Source organism: Callospermophilus lateralis, chromosome 15 (assembly GCF_048772815.1).
Source record: "Callospermophilus lateralis isolate mCalLat2 chromosome 15, mCalLat2.hap1, whole genome shotgun sequence".
NCBI classification, from domain to species: Eukaryota; Metazoa; Chordata; class Mammalia; order Rodentia; family Sciuridae; genus Callospermophilus; species Callospermophilus lateralis.
The window spans coordinates 75,718,401-75,742,614 of record NC_135319.1 but is presented as its reverse complement, the minus strand read 5'-3'; the positions used below and the strand labels follow the sequence as shown (position 1 = coordinate 75,742,614).

The window sequence follows — 24,214 nt, the reverse complement described above, 5'->3', positions numbered from 1 at the left end:
ATGCTTACAACTTATTCTCAGTTGGTTCAGTAGCAACAAGAACAAAACTAGGAATAGGAATGTTGTCTTTCTTTTCTCCAACAAATTATAAAGAAAAATTAAAAAATGAAACAATGAAGTCAAATAACATACCAAGAGTTCTTAACCTGCATTCCACAGATAACATTCAGACCTGTGACATGGGTGGGGAAAAAATGTACATCTTTTTTTTTTTTTAATATTTATTTTTTAGTTGTTGGACACAATACCTTTATTTCACTTATTTATTTTTATGTGGTGCTGAGAGGATCGACCCAGGATCCCACAAATGTGAGGCGAGCACTCTTAGCACTGAGCCACAACCCCAGCCCCCCAAAAATGTACATCTTTATTTAGTACTTCTTTCTGTAATGAATAACTATGGTATTGTAAGTACTCTTAACTTTGTTATTAAGAAAAGCAAAATTACTTTCATGTAAAATTATGCTTGTCACAGATCTCAAAATTTTATTTACATGCATCTGTGTTTCAAAATCATAGTTACTAAAGACTTTGCTAAATCTTGTCTTTAATACATTTAATAATGCATTACTATATCATATTTTTAAAATATTGTGATACATACCAATATAATGGGTTTCCTTTGTGATCCAAAGTATTACTTTATGCATTTAAATTCTTTTTTTTTCTTTTTTTATTGGTTGTTCAAAACATTACAAAGCTCATGATATATCATCTTTCATACAGTTGACTCAATTGGGTTATAAACTCCCATTTTTACCCCAAATACAAATTGCAGAATCACATCGGTTACACACTCACATTTTTACATAATGGCATATTAGTGACTGTTGTATTCTGCTACCTTTCCTATCCCCTACTATCCCCCCTATTTAAATTCTTTTGAGAAAGGATTCATAAGCTTCAAAGAGCCAAAGGAGCCCACAGTGCAAAAAAGGTTAAGAACCAAATGTTTATACATTAAAAAAAAAAAAAGAAAAAAAAAATCAATATCAAGGGCAGCCTGATTGCATTCTCACTTGAACCCACTGTTTAAAAAATGATAAAAAAAATCAGACATGGGTTTTTAAATACTCTTGAAACTTTTAATTACTATCCAAGATATACTCATCAGGCATGCATACAGCTCAAGAGATATATTATTATACAGCTTGTTATATGTGTTAAAATTATTTATTAGATTTATTTGTTCAAAGTTAAGAATTACTATTACAAACCTTCCAAAGTAATGCAGTCCATAGTGAAAGCACGCGCCAGTTGGGTTGAAACTTCCATGCTTCGACAAATAAGTGTCTTTCCAAATACATGTTTGAAAGCTTTGTCAAATCTGGGATTGTACCTCAGTTTACTGATCATAGGAATAGCATCCTAAAAATGAATATTTCATTAATAAGCAAAGAGGCAACAACACAGCTAATTAAAAACTGTTTGCAGAATTATATCTTTATAAATACAAACACAAATATACTTCAAAACTACCAGTTTTTTTATTGAAGATATTGAAACAATCATTCTACTAAAATCTAGAGGGCTGGGAATATAGTGTACTGGCTGGCAGCAGATCTGGGCTGCTGTTCAATTCCTAGCACCACAAAAAAAAAAAAAAAAGAAATATCCTGGATATTTAATCCTCAAAGTTTTCAATAGTAGAGCACATGGTGATAAAAAGCTTAATAGCTCTGTAGTAAGGCTGCCCAAATTCAAATCTTGGTTCTGTCACTTATCACATGTGTGCTGGGACAAATTGCTTAATTTCCCTAGATAACAATTACTTACATACAAAACTTTGAAATAATAGTTTCTTCCTATTAAAGTTATAAAGACTAAATGAGTTAATACATGCAAAGTAATTCATGTAGTATCGGCAGATGTCATGTATTTTCATTTTTTCCTCTTTCCTAAATTATCTGAAAAGGATTTCCATACATTTTTCTGAATTATGAAATATATCCTACATATAAAAAAATGTAATATGTACATATTAAGCCTAAATTAATAATTATAAAGAGAACACTAATATAACCACCATACACAAGAAACAGAACACTGTTGACAGTTCAGAAGCCACAGTAATTACCTGCTGGAGGTAAACATTATCACGACTTTGTGCTAATCACTTCCTTGCATATCTTTCTAATTCTATTACCTAAGTTCAGTTTTGTGTATGTTGTATAAATGGAACCACACTTCCAATCTTATGTGTCTTTTGCTTCACTCATACATCATGTTTTTAAAACTCAATTTTCCTCCACAATACTTAAGAGCTGCTATTATTATCAACATTCTGAGGACAAGGACCTCAAAGTAATAACATTTTTTTCAAGAATGATGTCTGAAGAATATTTTTAATCCACTTAAACTGTGCTAATTAGTGACATTATGCTTTCAGACTTTATCATCTTCCTAGCCACTTTTCATTTAATTTATAAAATATATTAAAAGCATAACCAGAAAACTTTTTAAAATTCCCTTTAAATGACAGTCCTCAGGAATTTTTCCCCAATTCCATAATTTTATTATTGTCACCCTGAAGATTTATATATCTGCAATGATTTGTTTCATAAGTCTTGGCTATAATCTCTGTTCTCCTCAATCCCACCAAACAGTAACTTTGCTCTAGGCTACTGAATCTCCATGTATCGTACCCAGGCACTAATATGTAATAAGAAGAATCTACAATAAAGGTAACTTAATAAAAGAGACCTTAATATATGTTGACTTACATTGGTTTCAGGATAGGCAGTATCCCTGACATCTAACTTGTTAAGAGGAAGAAAAGTGACCTCTCCGGGAAGATTCATTTTATTAAACTCCATTAAAATCTTTGTGCTGACTTCATCTGAATCAACAATGTGATAAAATAACCTACATATAAACAAAAAAAAGACAAGACACATCTTTACTGCTAGATTTCAAAATATTATAAACATTTAAGCATCAAACAATTCAGTTTTTCCATGTAATGCCACTGTACTGAAAAAGATTAAGCAGAATATTCCAATACAGGAAGGGGAGCCCAAAATAGGGAAAGTTCTACTTCATACAATTAGAAACAAATACTTGGCACCTACTTCTTTAAAGTTAAATAAGGAACCTCAAGGATATGAGATAATGGAAGACATATTATACAAAAACTATGAAGAGTTGTTTCTTAGGTTATTCTTATTCCCTCTTACCTCCCCAAACCCTCAATATCAAGCAAAAAAATTTCACCTGTTTCCAGCAGTGACTTCCACACATGTGTAAAAGGCCGGCTCACACTCAAAGTTATTCATCACAATGCCATGATAGCCATTTTGTACATGTTGGTTTATTCCTTTTCGACGAAAATGGTCCAACACTTTGTTTATACTATCTATTCCATTTAAAATGGCCTATAAATTGTTTAGTGAAAAATATCAGTATCACCAATGGCTTTCCTGCTGGTAAGAAGTCCATTACATCATACATTTAAATATATACCAGAGAGTAAACATTCTCCTCACCAAACACATCATCCCCTTAAAATATGTCAACTACACTTAACACTATTATGGGTCTGCTCTGTGACACTAGGGTGAAAAAAATGGGTTCTTTGCCTAAAAATCAAAAGTGCTATCATTAATAACATGGTTGGTATACCATCAGGATAATTATATAATCTCTATTGTTTCACATTTATAGGATAAGTGATTTGGACTCTACTTTCCTATTTATTACCTTGAACTTAAGACCTACAGCTTGAAAGCTACTAAATTCTTGCAACGATGACTGACTCAACTACTAGGGTAATGCAAAGAACTTGCCTACCTTTCCTGTTGCTGCTCTAAGAAGTTGCTGCTTCTTTTCAAGATCTTCTCTTTTAGCAGCAAGTGCTTGCTGTTCTGCATTTTCCTCTCTCCACAAGTAACTAATTAATAAAAATTAGATGACCTTTAATTTTAAACACATAAGATGCACTTACAATATACACTTTAGAATAAAATACTGAAATTAAACTTAGTAATGTAACAAAGACCACGTAACAATCCATAATCAGCATTACTAAAAAAAAAAAAAAAAAGGCATATTTTAGTCTATACTAACTTTCTTTCACTTTGTAATTCATCTTTCTTATTTTTTACTTCATAATATTTTCTGTCCAGTTCTTCTACTCGAGCTTTGACTTCATTGAGATCCTGATCCAGTTTCTATGGAAATAAAAACAATTCAAATTTAAAATTCAATTTCATAGTGACAATCCATAGTGACATTATGAAAGTAGATCACGGGCTCCAAAAGCTAATGGAAGGAGGAATTAACAAGGGGAATGAGAAACATTTCTCAGTGACAAACATATTCACTATCTTAAATGTGATGATGACTTTACAGGTAATGTACTTATTTTAAGTATGTACAATTTATTGTATATCAGTTATACCTCATTGAAGCTACTAAAAAATCAAATTTTGATTTTTAAAAGGAGTTGGCAGAGTACAGAACAAGAAAACACAAACCATGAAATGGATTATCCTAGAAAATATTGCTAAAAAGTAATTAATTTGTCATTAATAATCTAAACTTTACTACTTCTGTAATGTTCACTCCAGAATTTTAGAATAAAAAAATAATAATAAAGCCTAGGAAAAAATAAGAAACATTACTGTAGCTTATTCACAGCTACCAAAGAGTTTTTCCTCCATATCAGTTAGTGAGACCAAGATACCATTAAAATCAGTAAAAAAAAGTCTAAATTTATTTTAAGATACACAGAATAAATGAAACAAACAAAACCATGACAAAACTACCCAAGACATTTTTCATACAGCAGGTTTTTTTTTTTTGGTAGTAGGGATTAGACCCAGGGCACTCTACTCATGAACAACATTTCCAGCCCCTTAAAATTCTGAGAGAGTCTAGCTAAATTTGCTAAGGTTGGGCTCAAACTTGCAGTCCTACTGCCTCAGGCTTTTGAGCTGATAAGATTATAGGCATGTACCACTGCCAGGTGGACTGATGAAATTTTTCTGCATGTGTAGTTCTGGAGATCAAATCCAGGGCCTTATGCATACTAGGCAAACACTCCACCATTGAGCCATATCCTCAGCCCCAGGTGTTAAAAATATTGCAGAAAAGCTGGGGGTGGATGGGAAGAATGGAGGAACTCTGACTGGACAAAGGGGGTGGGGACAGGAAAGATGATGGAATGAGATGGACATCATTACCCCAGGTACATGTATGACTTCTCATATGATGTGATGCTACATTGTATACAACCAGAGAAATGAGTCAATGTATAATGGTACAATGAATCAAAATGCATTTTGCTGTCATATATACCTAATCAGAATAAATAAATTTTAAAAAATTGTAGAAAAATTAATCCAGAAAACAAATGGCTATTTTACATAGTGCTAATGTACTGCAAATTCTTATCTATCCAGAATAAAAGACACACTTTATCTTTACAAGCGGTCATTCTGATAACACTAGGTGTAGCTGAAATACTGGAAAATAATAAACTTCAAGCATAAAAGAGAATAAATAAAGCCGCTCAATGGAAAATCTTGGTTTATCATCACTCTTTCAAAAATGGGATCTGCTAATGTTGGTGGTTCCATAAAATCAAGACAGAATTTGTTTTGTTTCAGTAAAGTATGTGTGGCTATAACAATTGAAACTACACTAATTTCCACATAAACGATTACCTAGCTTAAAAAGTGTTTTCTATTTTCTTTATAAAGTACTCTGACTAAAGCCCACAAGAACACATAAGACTTGCAAAGCCATTGAGCTACAATGTATTACTTCTTGTCACTTTTCCCAACCATTATATTGTTCATTCCTAGAATCACTTGTATTTACTTTTGTTTTGGCTGTGTAATTATGTGAGTGAGTACAAAGAAAAAAGTTGTTTGTTTTTTTAAATGTGACAGGTTTTGGACACATTCAAGGCAAGTCACTAAAAACTGAATTTAACATAAACGTCAAGTTACCAAAAAAATAAAAAATAAAAAAAATCAAGGGAAAATTGAGGAACTGAACTGGTTTAGAGCAGATAGAGGGAAATGACAACTAAATCAAACATATGATCCTAGATGGAATCCTGGACCCGGTCATCATTCAACTTTAACAGAAAATATGTTTACATGTGTGGTCATATGAGAAAATTTCCTGGAAATTAATTCCAGTCAGTCAGATTCAGAAGAAACATTCTTGGGCCTTTTATCAAAAGACTGGTACATTAATGAACACTGATCTGCTTAAAATAAACTGCTTAAGATATATATGCTAGGCACGGTGGCACACGCCTGTAATCCCAGCGGCTCAGGAGGCGGAGGCAGGAGGATCGAGAATTCAAAGTCAGCCTCAGCAAAAGCGAGGCACTAAGCAACTCAGTGAGACCCTGTCTCTAAATAAAATACAAAATAGGGCTGGGGATGTGGCTCAGTGGTTGAGAGTCCTTGAGTTCAATCCCCAGTAAGCCCCCCACTCCCCAAAAAAGATAAATATATGTGGGTGTATTACAAACATATATCCATATACATACACATATTTTAAAATTTTATACTTTTAGTGAGCTTCTTTGATAAACTAACCAATAAACCAACTGGTGCAGATTGTACCACCCCTTCTCACCCTATACTGCCTTACATACTCCTTTCTCATCAATCCCATCAACTTCTACACACCTGCACACAGCTATACATATCACTTAAGAAGGCATTTATCCCCAATTTCTCATTTCAAATAACATGACATCTTCCTTACTCTGGAAATATTCTCTTCTACTTCTATTTTTAAGAAAGGGAGGAGTTAAATATACATAGTAAATAATGCTAAGTTCATTTTGAAAATGCCTGTAAAATACCACTGTTTTAACTAACCAAAAAATAACAAGTTATTGGCAGAAAATTATTAGAATTTAAAAAATGAAAAAAACTTCAAGTTACTCAAGTTGTTTTAGACTTTTTCATGTTAAAATCAAAGGTAGATTAGATATATGCTACCAATCTATAAAAACATATTTTAAACATACCTAATCTCCATGAATAGGTATGACATGAACAAAATATCCTTATTAAAAAAAAAAAAAAAAAAAAAAAAAAGCCAGGTATGGCAGCTTATGCCTGTAATCCCAGCAACTTGGGAGGCTGAGGCAGGAGGACCACAAATTCTGAGCCTCAGCAACTTAATGAGATCTTTATTAAATAAAAAATTTTAAAAAGGGTTAGGATGTCAATGGCAAAGTGCCCCTGGATTCAATTAAAAGGAAAGAAAGAAGGAGGGGAAATTCTGCTACATATATATTAAACTGTACTGACCAATTTTTAAATAAGTATATTTTATGTATTTTAATAGTAAACAAAATTGTCTAAAAATAAAACCAAGTAGATAAAACTGTATATTATGTCTTCTGAAGCCACTGATGTCTTCTCAAAGTCATTACAAAAGTTCTTACATTATATTGCTCCAGATTTTTTTCTTTGTTTGCCTCAGTGTCTTCCAAATCCTTATGGATAGCCGCAATTTGTCTTTTCTTATCATTAATAGCTTGATCTAAAGACTTGAGTTCCTTTTTAATCCACTTATCCCTTTCTTCTTTTGATGTAAACTGGCTCCCTCGACCCTGCTTTGCATAAAGATCCGTTCTTTCCTGGGTGGCTTGAGCCAATCTACACAAGATATGAGAATAAGTTGAAAAATGAGAATAGGAAATAACCAAGTTTAATTATAATCTATAACATCAAGCATACTCAGAAACAATAATCCATTTTTAAAAATTACATTAAAAAAGAAGTTAAGTGTAAAAAACAATTACTATATAATAAAGTGCCTTGGACTAGCTAGTTATAATAACATAACTTTGAAATAACAATTCTAGTTAGGTAAATAGCCCATACTCTAAGAATTTCAGGCACTCAGTATTCATTCCAGGTCTGGGTTAGTCAGTTAATCTAGAGAATTAGTGCCATTTTAGAAACTTTAAAAAAAAAACACAATTACATTTAGTTACATTAACATCTTCGACTCTATTGTAATAAAGATACTCTAAAAGAGAAAACATTTTTAACATACTGAATATTCCTACAAAAAAAAGAAAGAAAAATGAACAAAGGATATAAATAGGCAACTCACTAAAATGAATGTGTAAAAACATTAGACATTAAATCATGTGACATTAGCAAATGCTACCAAGTCCAATTTATAGACAGATACCAAAAGTCATTAAGTGGAAAAAGAAGATAGAGAATGAAAACAATGCAATTTGGATTAAAAAAAAAAATTGCTTGTTTTAAAAAGCCTAACATTTAGTTATGTCATCTTGAGTAAGTTATTAAATCTCTCGAAGCCCAAAGTTCACTGAATTTAAAGTAGAATTAAAGTCAGTTACACCACTTTTGAGTAGAAATAATGTAGGCAGTATGTACAGTAACACTTGACCCAAAGGAGTTGCTTAACATTAGCTATTATTACTTTCAGGAGAACAGTTAACTTTTGCTCTTAATTACTGTGCCAATCCCCTCTTAACCCATAGCAATGTATATTTTACACAGAAACTAGGTACAAAATTAAGTGCTGCTAAAAATTTCCAAACCTAGCAATTCCTCGCTCTTCTTTTTCTTTTACGCTGTTGAATTTAGGTTCTGTTTCTGCCAGTTCTTTCTGCTTTTCTTCTATCTTTTCAAGCAATTTCTGCCTCTCTTTTAATAAACGTTTCTGTAAATAAAGCAAGATAAGTATAAATGTAATTGGTTTAAAAATTTTTGCTTAACTTTTATAAATCTAGCATAAAATATTTTCGGGGGGGGGGGCGCTCATGAGAAAACCAATCCTGGAACATAAGACTAATTTTTTGAAATTAAAAAAAAAATAATAAAAAGATAGTACTTATAATATGCTACTTGATAATGTGGCAAATCTTTTATAAAACATTCAAGGATATAATCCCATCACAGAACTATCTTCTACAATTCTTACTAACCTGAACATTCATGTCTTTCATTTTTAGCATTTTGACTTACCCTTTGTTCACTATTGCCAGCTAATTCATCTTGTAAATCCTTAGCTTTAAGCTCCAGTTTAGTCCTCTGCTTGATCTGCTCTTGTCTTTCAGCACTGAGTTGTTCTTTTTCTTCTTTCATAGCTGAAATTTTTGTTTTCAACTCTCTAACTTGACGCTCAATATCCTATCCAAAAAGTATCAAACAAATGAGTTAGGCAATCAGAAGTACAGATAGATACAATGAATTCTATCCATTCTTTTCTTTCACTTATGCTTTTAGTATCACCCTGTCTTTCCAATTCTCAATCCCTGTGACTTCCCCTTATGGTTACCATTCCACAGTTCTGGTACAAAAGAATTTTTGTGGTTAAAAAAAAATCCAAGTAACCAGGCATAGTAGCACATACTTATAAACCCAACTACTTGGGAAGCTGAAATGGAAAGTTACAAATCTGAGGCCAGTATGAACAACTTAATAACTTGTCTCAAAATAAGAAACAAAAAGGACTGAAATGTAGCTCAGTGGTAGAATACCCCTGGGTTCAAGTTCAAGTACTGCAAAAAATAAATAAATAAAAAATTTAAAATACTTATATATCTAAACCTTGTCCATAACCTTACCTCCATTTTATCTCTTGCATCCTGCTGGGCATCTCGTAATTGTCTTGATTTTTCTCCACTAGTTTCTCGCTTAGCAGAAAGCTGGAAAAAAGCAAAAAAGTCACCACTTCCAAATCATATTTATCTAAAATTTTATAACTTCTAGTAAAATTTTCAGTATCTACTAAAATAAACTTAAAGTAACCATTCACTTCAAAATTTTTACAAAAAAATTTTGAATATTTTTCTTCAAGTAGAAAACTCAAGGATTACTAAAACAATTTTTGTAAAAAAAAAAAAAGCAATACAAATTTGCAAAATACATTATAAAATGCAAATAAAAAGTTTACAAGCTTTAAAGTTAGCTTTTCTCTTATCTGGTTTTCCTGAAATCACCATTTTATATTTCAGATACAACTCCAGTAAAGACAATATGGGTCTAGGCATTTTCCTTATAGTAAACTAAATCATAACAAAAGAAAAATTGATAACTGTTAAATTCATTAAGAAGTTTCTAATATTTTAAAGTTTCTATTAAAATCACTAAAAAGTATAAATACAGGTTGAGTTTAACATATTCATAAAAATAAAAATAAATAAAATGATCTGACTACCAAAGATAAATATTTTACCTCATCAAGTTTAGCCCGAGTCTCATTAAGTTCCTGATTGTAAATGGTATATTCCAAGGCTCGTCTCATTTTATCCCACTTCTGATATTGAGCTAGTTCTTCCTTTTCTTCCTCTAAAGTATGTAATCTTTCTTCAATGTATTTTAACAACTCATTGATTTTTTCCCGTTTGCCCTCTTTAAAAAAAAAAACGGGGAGAAAGTGAGGGCATTAAATAAAAACGTTATATAATATCACTTCTCAAATACACCATGAATTTATTCTTAAGAACTATAACATTGTTTCTTTGAAATCTAAGATACTAAAATGGCAATTAAGATGTTTTTATGAAAGGCAGAAACCAAATTTACACAATGTAACAGCAATTTTTATATCACAATATAATAAGGGCCTCCATTCCTCCATTGAAGCTTTATTTTAAAGTTACCATACTGTCCCATAACATTAAAAATAAAAAACAAACAATCAAAACCTAACATCACTGGTGTTACTAATTCTCATTTTTCATTAAGAGCATTATCTATAGCTACCATATACTGAGTACATACTATATTCCAGTCATAGAACTACCTGTTCTTCTACTTGCCACCATGATCTACAAAACAAAATTTTATAGATGGGAAGATTTGGACCAGAGAGATCAAGTTTAAAGTCATAATGTAAGTTAATTATAGGATTTTGAACCCAGGATTGTCAAACTTAAGACACAATATATCACAGCACTTGAAAAGCAAAAGAGGGTTTCATAATATATGTATTATAATAATGAAGATTTCAAGCTCAAAGTTCTACATTTATTTGTTCCTGAACAATTTAAAACCTAATGCCAATAGTACTCCAGTATTTGGAAGGTGAGAATGCATTCAAATTTGTTGTCCTCACTAACAACAGCAAGGAAGGAAGAGTCAAAGTAGTTGATTTACAAAGGCCCTACAGTTCTAATCCTGATGCTTCTTTATTCAAAATTAATGAATTACTGAAAATCTTAAAACTTTAAACTGTCTCAAACTAATTCTGTCTCCTTTCAGTATATAGGCAAATTATCACACAACAAACAGACATAACTTTTTAACTGTAACAACACAATGACAAAATAATCTGCAACAAAAAGAAATAAAGTGGTATCACATTTATTTTACCAGTTTCTTTCATTAAGGAGATACTTTCTTCTTTTCGTTCATCATATACTCTAGTACCAGCTACTTCTCTTAATAGTTTTAGTCTCTGAGAATCTGGTGCTGTTGCCATTTGATTGATCTAAAAATTTCAGAAGAAGAATCACTACATAGCTATCAACTGCTCTTTAAGAACTTTACCTTAAAGAGGTCTACAGACATATTCACATGCTGAATTTGTAAATTATGATTTAGCCAATGTAATTTATACAGTACATATACCAACATATCTATATCTCCTTTACATAAAGGAAATTTAACAAATAAAATTTGATACATTTGTAAGCCTCCTTTATGAATAACTTACAAATGAAACACCACCAATTTTTCTTAGTCATTATAATAAATTATAAAAGATGACTTCATTTTCAAGGAACAAAAAGTATTTTTTACAAAGGGAAATCATCATTGACATTTGTTTAAAAAAAGTGATACTTATAAGTTCAACAAAAACGGTGTACTTTAAATATAGAGAGAATGGTACAATTTAACTACTATGTGACTTAACATAATAAACATCACTATAAGTCAAAAATGCTATCACTGCATTACAAAAAAAAAATGAGTACAGTTTTGCACACCTGTAATCCCAGCAACTGGAGAGGCTGAGGCAGAAGGACTGCAAGTTCAAAGCCAGCCTCAACAAATAAGCAAAACCATGTATCAAAATAAAAAATAAAAAGATGCCGGGCACAGTGGGACACTCCTATAATCCCAGTAGCTCAGGAGGCTGAGGCAGGAGGATTTCAAATTCAAAGCCAGCTTCAGCAATTTAGCAAGGTGCTAAGCAACTCGGTGAGACCCTGTCTCTAAATAAAATATAAAAAGAAATGGGGATATGGTCAGTGGTTGAGCACCCCTGGGTTCAATTCTCAATAAATAATAATAATAATAATAAAAAGGGCTGGAGACATGACTCAGTGGTTAAGTGCCCTTGGGTTCAATCCCTGGGGGAAAAAAAAAATCCAAAACAATAACAACAACAACAATTAAAAAAATACACATTTACATAAAAAAGAACAGGCTCTGGACTAAGAAAATATATCTATCAAAAGTGTATACATCAGCCAGGCGTGGTGGTGCACGTATGCCTGTAATCTCAAGAGGCTCAGGAGGCTAAGGCAGGAGAATTGCAAGTTTAAAGCCGGCCTCAGCAAAAGCTAGGAGCCAAGCAACTCAATGAGAACCTGTCTCTAAATAAAATACAAAACCGGGCTGGGGATGTGGCTCAATGGTTGAGTGCTCCTAAATTCGATCCCCACTAGCAAAAAAAAAAGTATGAAATATATACATTAAAAAAAAAATTCTCTAGAAGTACAACAAAAAACTTACTGATGGATCAGTTCTGAGAAAAAGAAAGTATCTTAGATATAGATTAAAATTATACGATGAGACAAGAACAATCCACTGACGTCTTTAATTTAGTTGCTAAAAAATATCTCTTTCAAGTAAAATAATATGTAGCATTACGATAGATTTCTGATAATATAGTTTTTAATTCTTTGATAAACAAAGTAGTTTTTTTTTTTAAGAAAGAGTGAGAGAGGGCTGGGGATGTGGCTCAAGTGATAGCGCGCTTGCCTGGCATGCGTGCGGCCCGGGTTCGATTCTCAGCACCACGTACAAACAAAGATGTTGTGTCTGCCGATAACTAAAAAATAAATATTAAAAAGTTCTCTCTTTCTCTCTCTCTCACTCTTTAAAAAAAAAGAAAGAAAGAAAGAGAGAGAGAGAGAGAGAATTTTTTAATATTTATTTATTTTTTTTTTAGTTTTCGGCGGACACAACATCTTTGTTTGTACGTGGTGCTGAGGATTGAACCCGGGCCACACGCATGCCAGGCGAGAGTGCTACTGCTTGAGCCACATCCCCAGCCCCAACAAAGTAGTTTTTTGAAAGTACTTTTAATGCAATTGTTATAGAATTCATTCTTAACTTGATCATTTTAACTTCTACAAGTCAATATCATCTTTCAGTACACTGAATATCATTAGTTAAGAATACAGGTTACCGAGAAAACAAAATCCACTTCGTTTGCTAAAATGCTCCTATCCAAATATGTAATGGATCTATCTGGTACTTTTTTGCCATGAAAAATTCTAACTTCAAATGCAAAATAAATCAATGAAAACTAAAGGCAGCTGGATCCATTTTTTTGCTTTACCTTAACAATTAGAACCAATAAACCAAATTCATCATTCAAGGGGAAAGAGTCTCAGAAAAATTTTTTCTATTTAAAAAAAAAACATACAATTGTTTTACCTTTCCTTGTTTAACAATATAATAAGGATTGCTTCGAGAAAAACCAGCACTTTCAAGAAGGTTCATCACATCATTTTTCCTGTTGAAAAACACTGTAATTATTTTCAGATAAATTATTTTAAAGCACCCACAATAAGCAAAGAATGAGGAGACTAGCTCCTGGGTTAAAAAGCATCAGGAAGTACAGACTCATCATTAAACTATTTTATTAGTCTCAGAGGATCTTCTTATTCTCAAGTTCATAGTATACTGATTTGCTGAACATGAACCAAGTATATGCCTCAAAAATGGCAAGGACACTTTCTCTTTATAAGAGAAACTGGTAAAGAACAACACTTACGTGACCATTTTCTTATCTAAGAAATACTGATCTTTTTTGGCACCAATGACTCTTCGAAGTGAAACTTCCTCTTTATCAATCTAAGAAAAAAAAGTGAAAGCCCAAAGTTAGTTTAATAGTAAAGTAGGAAACTCTTTATATAAGATCATTTTAAAGACCTTGACCATGACTATTTATTTTAAAATTTCAATTATCTCACTAAAGATGATGCTCTAAACACTCAAGAGAAAAGATGTTTTTCATAGCAGCTTGCACAGTCCCATTCAATGTTTACCAGACTAGAATGCTCATTATAATTTAAAGACAAAAATCAGTAAACTGTATAATTATATATATAATTTTAGTATACACTAAATTGTCAAAGGTATAAATGTTTCAAAGTATAAAAAGTCAGTTATAGCAAAATAATTCTCAACATTATTACTTAAAGAAACAGGTACTTACTGGTAACCGGTTGTCTGAATTGTCAAAAATAATTTCCACAAAAGCAGAAATAACCCGAGGACCAGTACCCTCCTAAATATGAGAAAACTTTCATTAAAAATAGTATTTTCATTTTCTTTAAACACTTTTAAAATCTTATGGTAACAAGCCTTAATCAAAGAAGAAATATTTCTCAGACTAGCATGCATATCCCTCTGGCCAAAGTAGTACACACACTGGATCAGAAAACAAAACGAGAACTATGCAAAGAATAACAAAGTTAGACATTCTTAGGTTTTATACTGCAGACCATTTTATTAAACTACACTACTCCAAAGCCCCCGCCACCTAATTCTACCCATTTGCTATATCAAATATACCCCGAGGCTCTTCTTATAGTTTCACATTAATATTCGAAAGGAACACTAAGAAATCATGTGATTTTTTTAAACATCTGATGTATTCTATGTACTTTTAAATCTGTTTCAGAAATATAAACATTTAACATGTGTCACAATTATATTAATCTATGATACAATTATATACGAAATCCAGATAATTTCCAGTTTCTAGAAACTGTGAATATCCAGTGATTCAATACAATGAAGAATGATAATTTATTCTTTTAATGCCAATATGAGAAACTTAAAATTTTCTCTATAGGGTATTGGTCCTGATTACTGTGCTACAAATTCAAAATGAAGAAAGAAAATAATGGCTAATCAAAAAGAACTTCCTATTGTGAAACTCTGATAAAAAATATATTGAGGGATCTCATTTTCTCATCTTAAATTAATTATAAGCAATATTTAAACCAGAAAGATAAACTGTAGTATTGTTCTATTATAGCTTTTTTAAATGATTTTTTTTTTAATCCTAATGACATACTTAAACAACTTGCATTACCGTATTAAACGCTTTCCACATTGGAAAATGTTACTATCTTATATACAAATATGGCTTTTATTTAGTACACAATGGTTGTTCTTCTGTGCTCTCAATTAACTTCTGGTTCTGCATTATAAATGTCCTAACTTGCCTCCAGAATTTTACCAAATCATATCCTTACAGAAATTTATGTGGAAGACAAATCCGTCTATAGGCAAATTCTATAATTTTATTTTAACTGTTGTATAAAAATTAGGTCTTTATTTGGCATTGATACAGTAGACTAAATTTCACAGAATAGCATATTTGAGAGACTATGTCATGTTCACAAAGTTTCTGAAACTTGAACAAATAATTTTCTTAACCAGGATTGATAACTTATTTTTAAAAATATATAGTACCAACAATGTCTTAAAGTAGTCTTACTCACATGCAACAAAGCCAACCGCTGTTCTGGACGAAGATGACTAAATTCATCACTAAGAACAAATTGAATTGCTGGAAATACAAAAACACAAGTACTAGTACAGTATAAAAGAGGATTCATAACTTATTCATAACTTCTCATACCTTCCTTAATAGGATACTATGTCAGGTAATGAATACTGCATATAAAATAAAATACCTGCTTTATATAGACAAAATGATTGCAGAAAGTTTGCTTAGGTATTAGGCAGAAAATGATATGACAGGACTGGGACTGTAGCTCAGCGGTAGAGCACTTGCCTAGCATGCGTGAGGCAGAGGGTTCAATTCTCAGCACCACATATAAATAAATAAAATAAAGGTCTATCAACAACTAGAAAAACATTTTTTAAAAAAGAAAATGATATGACAAAAATATTAAGAAGTTTTCACTGAAATATGTAAGGTAAGAAAATAAGAGAAAACACTAAAGTATAAGAAAATAGTCAAGCAGAACTAAGGTCTACTTCTTGATCAAAGTCTAATGTTATACAGTCATGCACTGTACAAGAACAAATCACATACACAATAGTGGTCCTGTAAGACTACAACCAGGTTGAAAAAATCCTACTGCCTACTGACATCATAGCAGATACAATGTGACAGTGCAACATTTTTCTCAAAATTAAAGAAATACAGGGAAATGTTTCAGATTCCCAACTTTTACTGCACTGCTTATACTACCCTTTCCTTATGTCAGAAGGAGCCATTCCTACCTTTCACACATGAGTAAAAACCTGGACAACTCTACTTTACTCAGCTATCCTGATCTGGTCCACAAAAGAGATCAGTGACATTCTATGAGAGTATTATTAAGAGTAGGGGATTGAGGGAGCACTCATGCATTAATGTGTGTGCTTGGAATGGAGATTGGCTCTCTCTCAATCACCTGGGTTGAGAGATGGATTCAAACTGCCTTCATCTCACTGGGATTCTGAAATATACATTTCCACTTTAATCTACTCTCTTGCCATCTCCAAATTACAACCATTATAAATTATACAGGATAATGTACTCTTCAGATTTGTGTGCACAGTTACTCTTCAACTAAGGAACAAAATTTTCCCAACCCACTCCTTATACAGTCTGATTCTGTTAGAACATTTTGGTATTTTTTTCTTCCTCAAAGGATTTGTTAATGGAGGCATGACTTAAATCATTTTACCTTCAAAGCTTCATTTACTACCTTCAAATTGAAAACCGTCTTTTGAGTCTCAAGTTTTTATATCCTTCCATCCTTTATAAAAACTATTGGTTTAGAAAATAAAGGTGAATGATGAACCATTTTTCAAAACAATAATAACAACCATTCTGCATTTAGATACATTCTATATGTGCATTTATACACTGTATTAAAGTTCAAAAGGTGTTTTCATTTGATCCTCACAACCCATCTAAGATAAATGTCTCCATTTTTATGGTGAAAAGAAATTTGAGGGGATATTTTGTTAAGTCTCACATAGCTAATTACTCACTTGGTACAGCAGAACTCAGTTCTTTATACTCTAAACTTCTAAACTGCAACCATGTATAAAGTATTTCTTTTAATACTGTCATAATCTCAGAAAACCAGCAATTTTAATAAACTACCTTAAGATATCTAAGTCTTAACATATTCAGCATCCAAAAAAAACAATACCTACCATAAAAAAAGTTACTTTTCCCGGATCCATTTCTGCCCACTATAAAAATTTCAAAAGTACAAATTATTTCATATAAAAACCAATAACATCAAAACTATTAAATGTGATGATAAAATTTTAATCTAATTTTCTAAAACATCTTATATTTGATACTAAATGCAACAGGGAACAAAAGTAATCAATTAACAAAATAGCTGTAACCAACAAATAAGTGCAATTTTGTATAAACTTCAGACTCAACTTTTTAAAAGATATTGAATTTTAATCATTTTGTCCTTTTTCAAAGTTTAAAATTAATAAAAATAACTAAATACATTACTGGCATTTATAATTTATAATCATAACAATGTACGTACAATTTTATTTTAATAATGTTATTTTTAATTTAAGATTTACTTATTAGTAATATCCTAAAATACTTAATCATTTAAAATTTGCAAGCAGTCTCATATCACACTACATACAATCAACCCTATATCTCATGTCATACATATATGATCAACCCTATATATCATCTGTAGTCTCACAGTATAGATTATTATAAGTCACCTGCTTTTGTGAAAAGTTTGTTTTATGAAAAATTTGGTGTCGAAGAGTCATGAATAACTATCTCAATCTCCCTCAATATGGACCATAACATCCTGGGGGAAAAAAAAATGTATATAGAAAGTGTAAGAGTAAGTAAAAAATAAAAAGAAAGTACAAGAGGGCTGGGGATATAGCTCAGTTGGTAGAGTGCTTGCCTCACGTGTACAAGGCCCTGGGTCCAAACCACAAAGGGAAAAAAAAAAAAATCACAAGAGCAAGGGCAAATGATAAGGTAAACAAACAGAAAATGTTAATAGATGAATCTAGGTAAGGGAAAATACATGAGTATTCTCTTTACTGGTTCTTTTTTTTTAATTGGTACCAGGGATTAAACCTAGGAGTGCTTAACCACTGAGCCACATCCCCACAACCTCTCTTTTTTTTTTTTTTAATTTTGAGATAGGGTCTTGCTAAATTGCTTCGGCCTCATTAAATTGCTGAGGCTGGCTTTGAACTTTAATCCTCCTGCCTCAGTTTCCCAACTCGCTGGGATACAAGAATCTTTACTGTTCTTAATGAGACAAATTTTCTATAAACTTGAAATTGTTTCTACATAAAGGTCAAAAAGAATTTATCATTAAATGAGTACAGTTTAGAATAATCCATCCACAAATAACTGAAAATTTTTAAATTTTCCTGTAAAAATTATTCCTACTCATAGATGAAAAGCCATTTTAAAGGATGTTGATTATTTAATAAGGAAAGTTATACAAGATTTATTCTGAAGAGGGAAAAAGCAGAATGCCAACATATTACATGAATTCATTTTTATTTAAAAAGTCATGCTTGGGGCTGGAGATGTGGCTCAAGCGGTAGCACGCTCGCCTGGCATGCGTGCGGCCCGGGTTCGATCCTCAGCACCACATACAAACAAAGATGTTGTGTCTGCCAAATATTAAAAAATAAATAAATAAAGTCAATTGTTTAAATAAATAAATAAATAAATAAATAAAATAAAAAGTCATGCTTACATATTTACACAAAAACTTGAAGGTTAATGAGGCAGACCCAGTTTATATGTGCCTTCAGATTTACATGCCACAGCCCATGCCTTGGCTGACAAAAGTTCAGTCTCCTAATACCTTTGGTTGTTTCAGACTATTCTGGAAGTGCATGCAGGTCAGGCCTGTGAAGATTCAAAGGAGGATTTAACTCTTTGACTGCTTCAGGTGGGTGAGTCGCCAGAGCAACACAATCCAAAAGCATTCGGAGGAATTAATATTCTACACAGTAAACTTTGACCAGTGAAAGGTAGGCACCACCTGTCAAATCTCTTTACTACCTTCTTCCATCTGACCTTTCTAAAACATGTTGGGTCCATAATGTCTGGCTAGATGTTATCCAACATAATCAAATCCAATAGTGTCTTCTTTATAAAGCTGTGACCAGTTTTTCCCCTCATTCCCGCACTCAGACCACAACTCCCATAAAAGCCTTAGCAGCTAAGCCAGCCTGTTTCCCTTTTTCTAGGAAACAAGGGCTAATACAAGTATAGGTTCATTAGGAATGATTATCTATGGTAGCACATATCTATAATCCCAGCTATCATGAGGCTGAGGCAGGAGGATTAACAGTTCCAGGCCAGCCTGGGCAACATATGAAGACCCCGTCTCAAAATAAAGTAAAAAGGGTTGAGGGAAGATTGGGGGATTTAGCTAAGTGGCAGAGCACTTACCTAGCATGCTCAAGGCCCTGGGTTAGGCCCTCAGCCCTGGGCAGGGAAAAAAGGGGTAGGGTATAGCTCAGTGGTGGAGCACTTGCCTAGCTAGTAAGTGCAATGCCTGTGGTCCAATCTCTAATATATGGAGGTGGAGCGATTATCTTTGGGTAGAATTTCAATTTTTCTTCCTTTACCTTTTAGGCTTTCTTATAATATCCTATATTAATAATAATTTTTTGTTAAAAGGCAAGGGGGAAAAAACAGTACCTTAAAAAGGTGTATACACTCATCCCTCATATCCACAAGAAACTGATTTCAGGACCTCTCTCTATATATACACCTCTTTCTCCCCCTCTCTCATACCAAAATCCAAGGATACACAAGTCCATTATATAAAATAGGAACAGTATTTGTATATAACCAAAACAATCCTTTTGTTGTAACTTCTGCAAGTAAATGCAATGTAAAGTTAAAATGTATTCTTTAGGGATTAATGACAAGAAAAGGCCTGCACCTGTTCAACAAAGAAAATTTTCTCTAATATTTTCAAGCTACATTTGGTTGACTTTGAGGACTAGGAACAAGCAGATAGGGAAGGCTGGCTATACCTGATACATATATATATATGTCAAACATACAAACATCAGCATAAGAGATACTTGCTTTTGAATTTTTTTTAAGGGCCAAATCATTAAATAATCAAAGTGGTTTGCTCTCCCCAGGTAGATTGTTTAATGTCAATCTCAATACATACTACACTTTTGGTCTTTCTTACATTATTAAGGTACCTGTTTTGAAACATGTCTAACCAATAGTCACCTTAAGTTTTAGTTAAAACAAAGCAAAGAAAAATTTTTAGACTATCAATCCTAACATTGCAATCAAAGCTGCAAAATAGCTGCCTAATAACTAACATCTAAGACATTTGATATATCAGACCTTACAGATAAATAATATAATCATTCTAGATAATGGTCATCACTTTACAGATCATTTATAAAATTTTACAACTAAAACATTAATATTTATTAACTTGCTAAATTAAAAAAATAATATTAATCCAGTAACTGTTATTTTTTTCTCCATTTCTTTAGATTTTCTGATTTAGATTTCTGAAAAAAATGTAAGCAAAACCCCAGTACAATAAAACTACTGTTTTAAGGCACATCAAATTAACAGTCTTTAGTAGCTACAGTACAAAAAGAAAAATGTTTTCTTTATTCTCAACTATGAGATTGCAATTGATGTATCAAGGCTAAGAATAACTTGTCTTCAACTTTATTTGAGATGAGATCTCAAATGTTGCCCAGGTTGCTCTCAAACTTGTGAGTTCAAGCAATCCTCCCACCTTAGTCTCCCAAGCTAAGACTACACATGCACAGACTAGCAGACTACAGATGCCTGGTTTTTATTATTTAAAAAAAAAAGTAAAGTATGATTGTCTTAAGGGAGTCTTCTATGAATATTGGTATTCGATATTTCGTTTTACTGATTTTTATAAGCCTCACTTGCACTATAAACTGAGTTGTGCGCAACTAAAATTCATGTTGACACCTTAAACCCCAATAAGATGGCATTTAGAGATGGAGGCCTTTTCAAGATAAGAGTTAGATGAAGTCATGAGGGTGAGGGCCATGGAAGCACACAGAAAAATGTCAGTCTACAAGTCAGGAAGGAATCATCACTAGATCTAATCACAATCATCAACTTCTAACCTATAGAACTGTAAGAAAGTAAATCCGTTATTTAAACCTCCACTCTATTTTGCTGCCCTAGCAAACTAATGTACCTTGTAATGAGAACACTATACTGCAGAACTGTGTCAACAGCATAGCAGTCTGATTTTTCAAGAGTCCAAAAGTACTCATTTAATCTTTTGTTTAAAAATCCAGCAGAATGCCAGAAAATGCCAGAATGCCAGAAACTTAAAGCTATTGGATTGTAATAGCAATCTGAACATTATAATCTGAAGAATCTACAATTAAATATTGTTATGGCAACCACCATTTTTCTTTTTCCTCACATTTCATTTTACCAATAGCCCTGTGAGACAGGTATATTCACTTTATAAATGAGAAAACTAAAACTTCTCAAATAACTAGTTTGAAAAAGAGTTATGTGCCAGAACTGAGATATGACCACATTCTATTAACACTCCAAAATTTATGCTGCTCTTCCGCACAAGCTACGTGGTCTTAGGCACTGACAGGGAAAAAATAGATAATTTGTGAATAAATAATCAACAACTTTAGGGGCTGGGGATGTGGCTCAAGCGGTAGCGCGCTCGCCTGGCATGCATGCGGCCCGGGTTCGATCCTCAGCACCACATACAAACAAAGATGTGTCTGCCGAAAACTAAAAAAATAAATATTAAAAAATTCTCTCTCTCTATCTCTCTGTCTCTCACTCTCTCTTTAAAAAAAAAAAAAATAATCAACACCTTTAAAACAAAGCAATAGTGAGCACTTAAACTAGGAGGTGATAAATCAAGAATACAAATCAAATGCTAAGTTAAGTGTCCTTCACTATAAACTTAAAGCTATTACAACGCTATCTCACACATACTAAGAGTACTCAAGTAAATATGAGTACTTTTTTGTAATGCTGGGGGATCAAACCCAGGGCCTCCCATATACACAATAGGCAAGCACTCTACCACTGAGCTACATCTCCAGTCTTCCAAATGAGTAACTTACAACTGACTTATCCAAATACTTTTAAATTTATAAAACAAGTAATTCATCAGTATGAACAAAAGACAAAAGTAGCCTGCAAGATGGCATAGGCCTGTTATCCCAGAGGTTCAGTAGGCTGAGACAGGAGAATCACAAGTCAAGGTCAGCCTCAGCAATTTAGCAAAGCCCTAGCAATTTATTAAGACCCTGTTTCAATAATAAAAACAGGGGTAAGGATGTGGTTCAGTGATAAAGCACCCTGAGTTCAATCCCTTGATACCCACTCAAAAATAATTTCAAGAGAAACAGACATACAAAATTGGTTTAACATTCAAAGACAAAGATGAACATACATCTGTTCATCTGGAGCACTTACCAATAACATTATGTTTTGAACTGAAGGGATCTACAATTGTTTGATCTCTGTAACTTCGAAAACCCTGGATAATCACCTAGTAAATAAGAGATACTTTTGAGAACACACAAAAAGAACTTCTAAATCACCACCTTTCTTTTACATTTCTTTCCCTTCTTGTTTTTCATTTAATGCAAGATAGAAAACTTTCGGCTAAACACCGTCCTTAGGTCAGTAAGCTCCGCCAACTCAGTGTTGATTTTTTAGTAGTTATAGTCAGTAACCTGTTAAGAAACTCTCAAAATCAAGTGCACCGTACAAAGTTAATGGGAACACTGAACACCCTAGCGCAACAGTAAAAGTCCATCCACGGCCGGCAGGTCCCAGCTCTCCGCGACCAGTGAGAGCTCCTTCCAGACACAATCGCCAGCCCAAAGGGGTCAGCGTTCCAAGGAGGAGTGCTTGGAGTGAGGCGTATCCAATAGAAACACGTCCCCAAAATTGCGTGCCTGGGCTCATCTTTGCAGTGGACTGACTCGCGCGCGGGAAGACCATTTTGACAGAAGTAAACAAGTGAATGAAGAGGCGCTCGAGGGGAGGATCCGGGGAGGAGGATCCCTTTCACTGCTCGTAAATGCTGCAGGGAAAACCCCCTGATCACAGCTGGCACTCCAGCCGGCGCCACACACCTCCCGCAAACGGCCGGTGCCGGGCCATCCGCCGGTGCCGGGCCATCCCCTGCAGCACAGCCTCTGGCGCCCGCCGCGGCCCAGCGTCGCCCGGAAAGGCCCGGCCCCTTCCAGCTGCGCGCCGGCCGCCCCCTCCACACCTCTTGGAGATCCTGCCTCCCAGATGAGCACCCCGCGGGGAGGCCCGGGCTGAAGAGAGGCGCCCCATTTCTCGGCGGAGATGGGGTCCCTTCCTCCTCCACTCGCTCTGGTCCACCCTAGAGGGAGAGAGAAGCGGCCGCGGGGCCATCGGCGACACCCCCGCCTCAAGGAGTGGTCCTCACCCGCCCGTGGGGGGGGTGGGAGGGTCGCGCAGGCCTTACCTGCTTTATATACATGGCTCCGCGCCCCTACCCGGGAGAGGGTCTTCCCCCCCAGAGCAGCAACCGGGAGACTGCTGGGTCAGTCAGGTGAGGAGCCTATGAGACCCCTCCCCCAAAGCGCCGCTCTCTCCCCTCCAGCCAAACAAAATGGCGGCGCCCTTGGAGGCGGTGCCCGCGCCTGGGACGGAACCACTCTCAGAATCCCACAGAGTGTAGGGGGAGTCAGTTTCAGGCCCGCTCTCTCTTTTTGGAAAAAATCACAGTATTATACGACCCTCTTAGGTGACTACCATTGAATTTTGAAATTCGAATCTGACTATATCCTGTAACTCCGTTGGAAGTTTCATTCGAAGAAGTCTTGATCGGAGGTTGGCTATACTCTCTCCTTTTGTGTAGCCAATGGTCGCGTCCCCGAGAGGGTAAGGGTTCGGCGCCAAAGCCAAGTGTGAGACTCCGAGGGCCAATAGCAAAGCGCGTTGGAGGTCACGTGGT

General features: G+C 34.0%; 1 protein-coding gene across 1 annotated transcript in view; it reads right to left on the bottom strand.

Moving 5' to 3' along the window:
• Positions 1-23,885, bottom strand: part of Smc3 (structural maintenance of chromosomes 3) — a 32,922-nt gene extending 9,037 nt beyond the window's left edge. The window contains exons 1-18 of the mRNA XM_076834169.1: positions 23,723-23,885; positions 22,693-22,768; positions 17,394-17,432; positions 15,716-15,783; positions 14,419-14,490; positions 13,975-14,054; positions 13,635-13,713; positions 11,337-11,454; positions 10,198-10,373; positions 9,587-9,667; positions 8,985-9,149; positions 8,558-8,679; positions 7,421-7,634; positions 4,066-4,169; positions 3,790-3,889; positions 3,214-3,374; positions 2,724-2,865; positions 1,218-1,368 (exon numbers count right to left, since the gene is read on the bottom strand). Of these exons, the coding sequence (XP_076690284.1) occupies positions 1,218-1,368; positions 2,724-2,865; positions 3,214-3,374; positions 3,790-3,889; positions 4,066-4,169; positions 7,421-7,634; positions 8,558-8,679; positions 8,985-9,149; positions 9,587-9,667; positions 10,198-10,373; positions 11,337-11,454; positions 13,635-13,713; positions 13,975-14,054; positions 14,419-14,490; positions 15,716-15,783; positions 17,394-17,432; positions 22,693-22,768; positions 23,723-23,737 (1,963 nt within the window). The 5' untranslated portion in view covers positions 23,738-23,885. The remainder of the gene's footprint in view (positions 1-1,217; positions 1,369-2,723; positions 2,866-3,213; positions 3,375-3,789; positions 3,890-4,065; positions 4,170-7,420; positions 7,635-8,557; positions 8,680-8,984; positions 9,150-9,586; positions 9,668-10,197; positions 10,374-11,336; positions 11,455-13,634; positions 13,714-13,974; positions 14,055-14,418; positions 14,491-15,715; positions 15,784-17,393; positions 17,433-22,692; positions 22,769-23,722) is intronic.
• Positions 23,886-24,214: the final 329 nt, after the last annotated feature.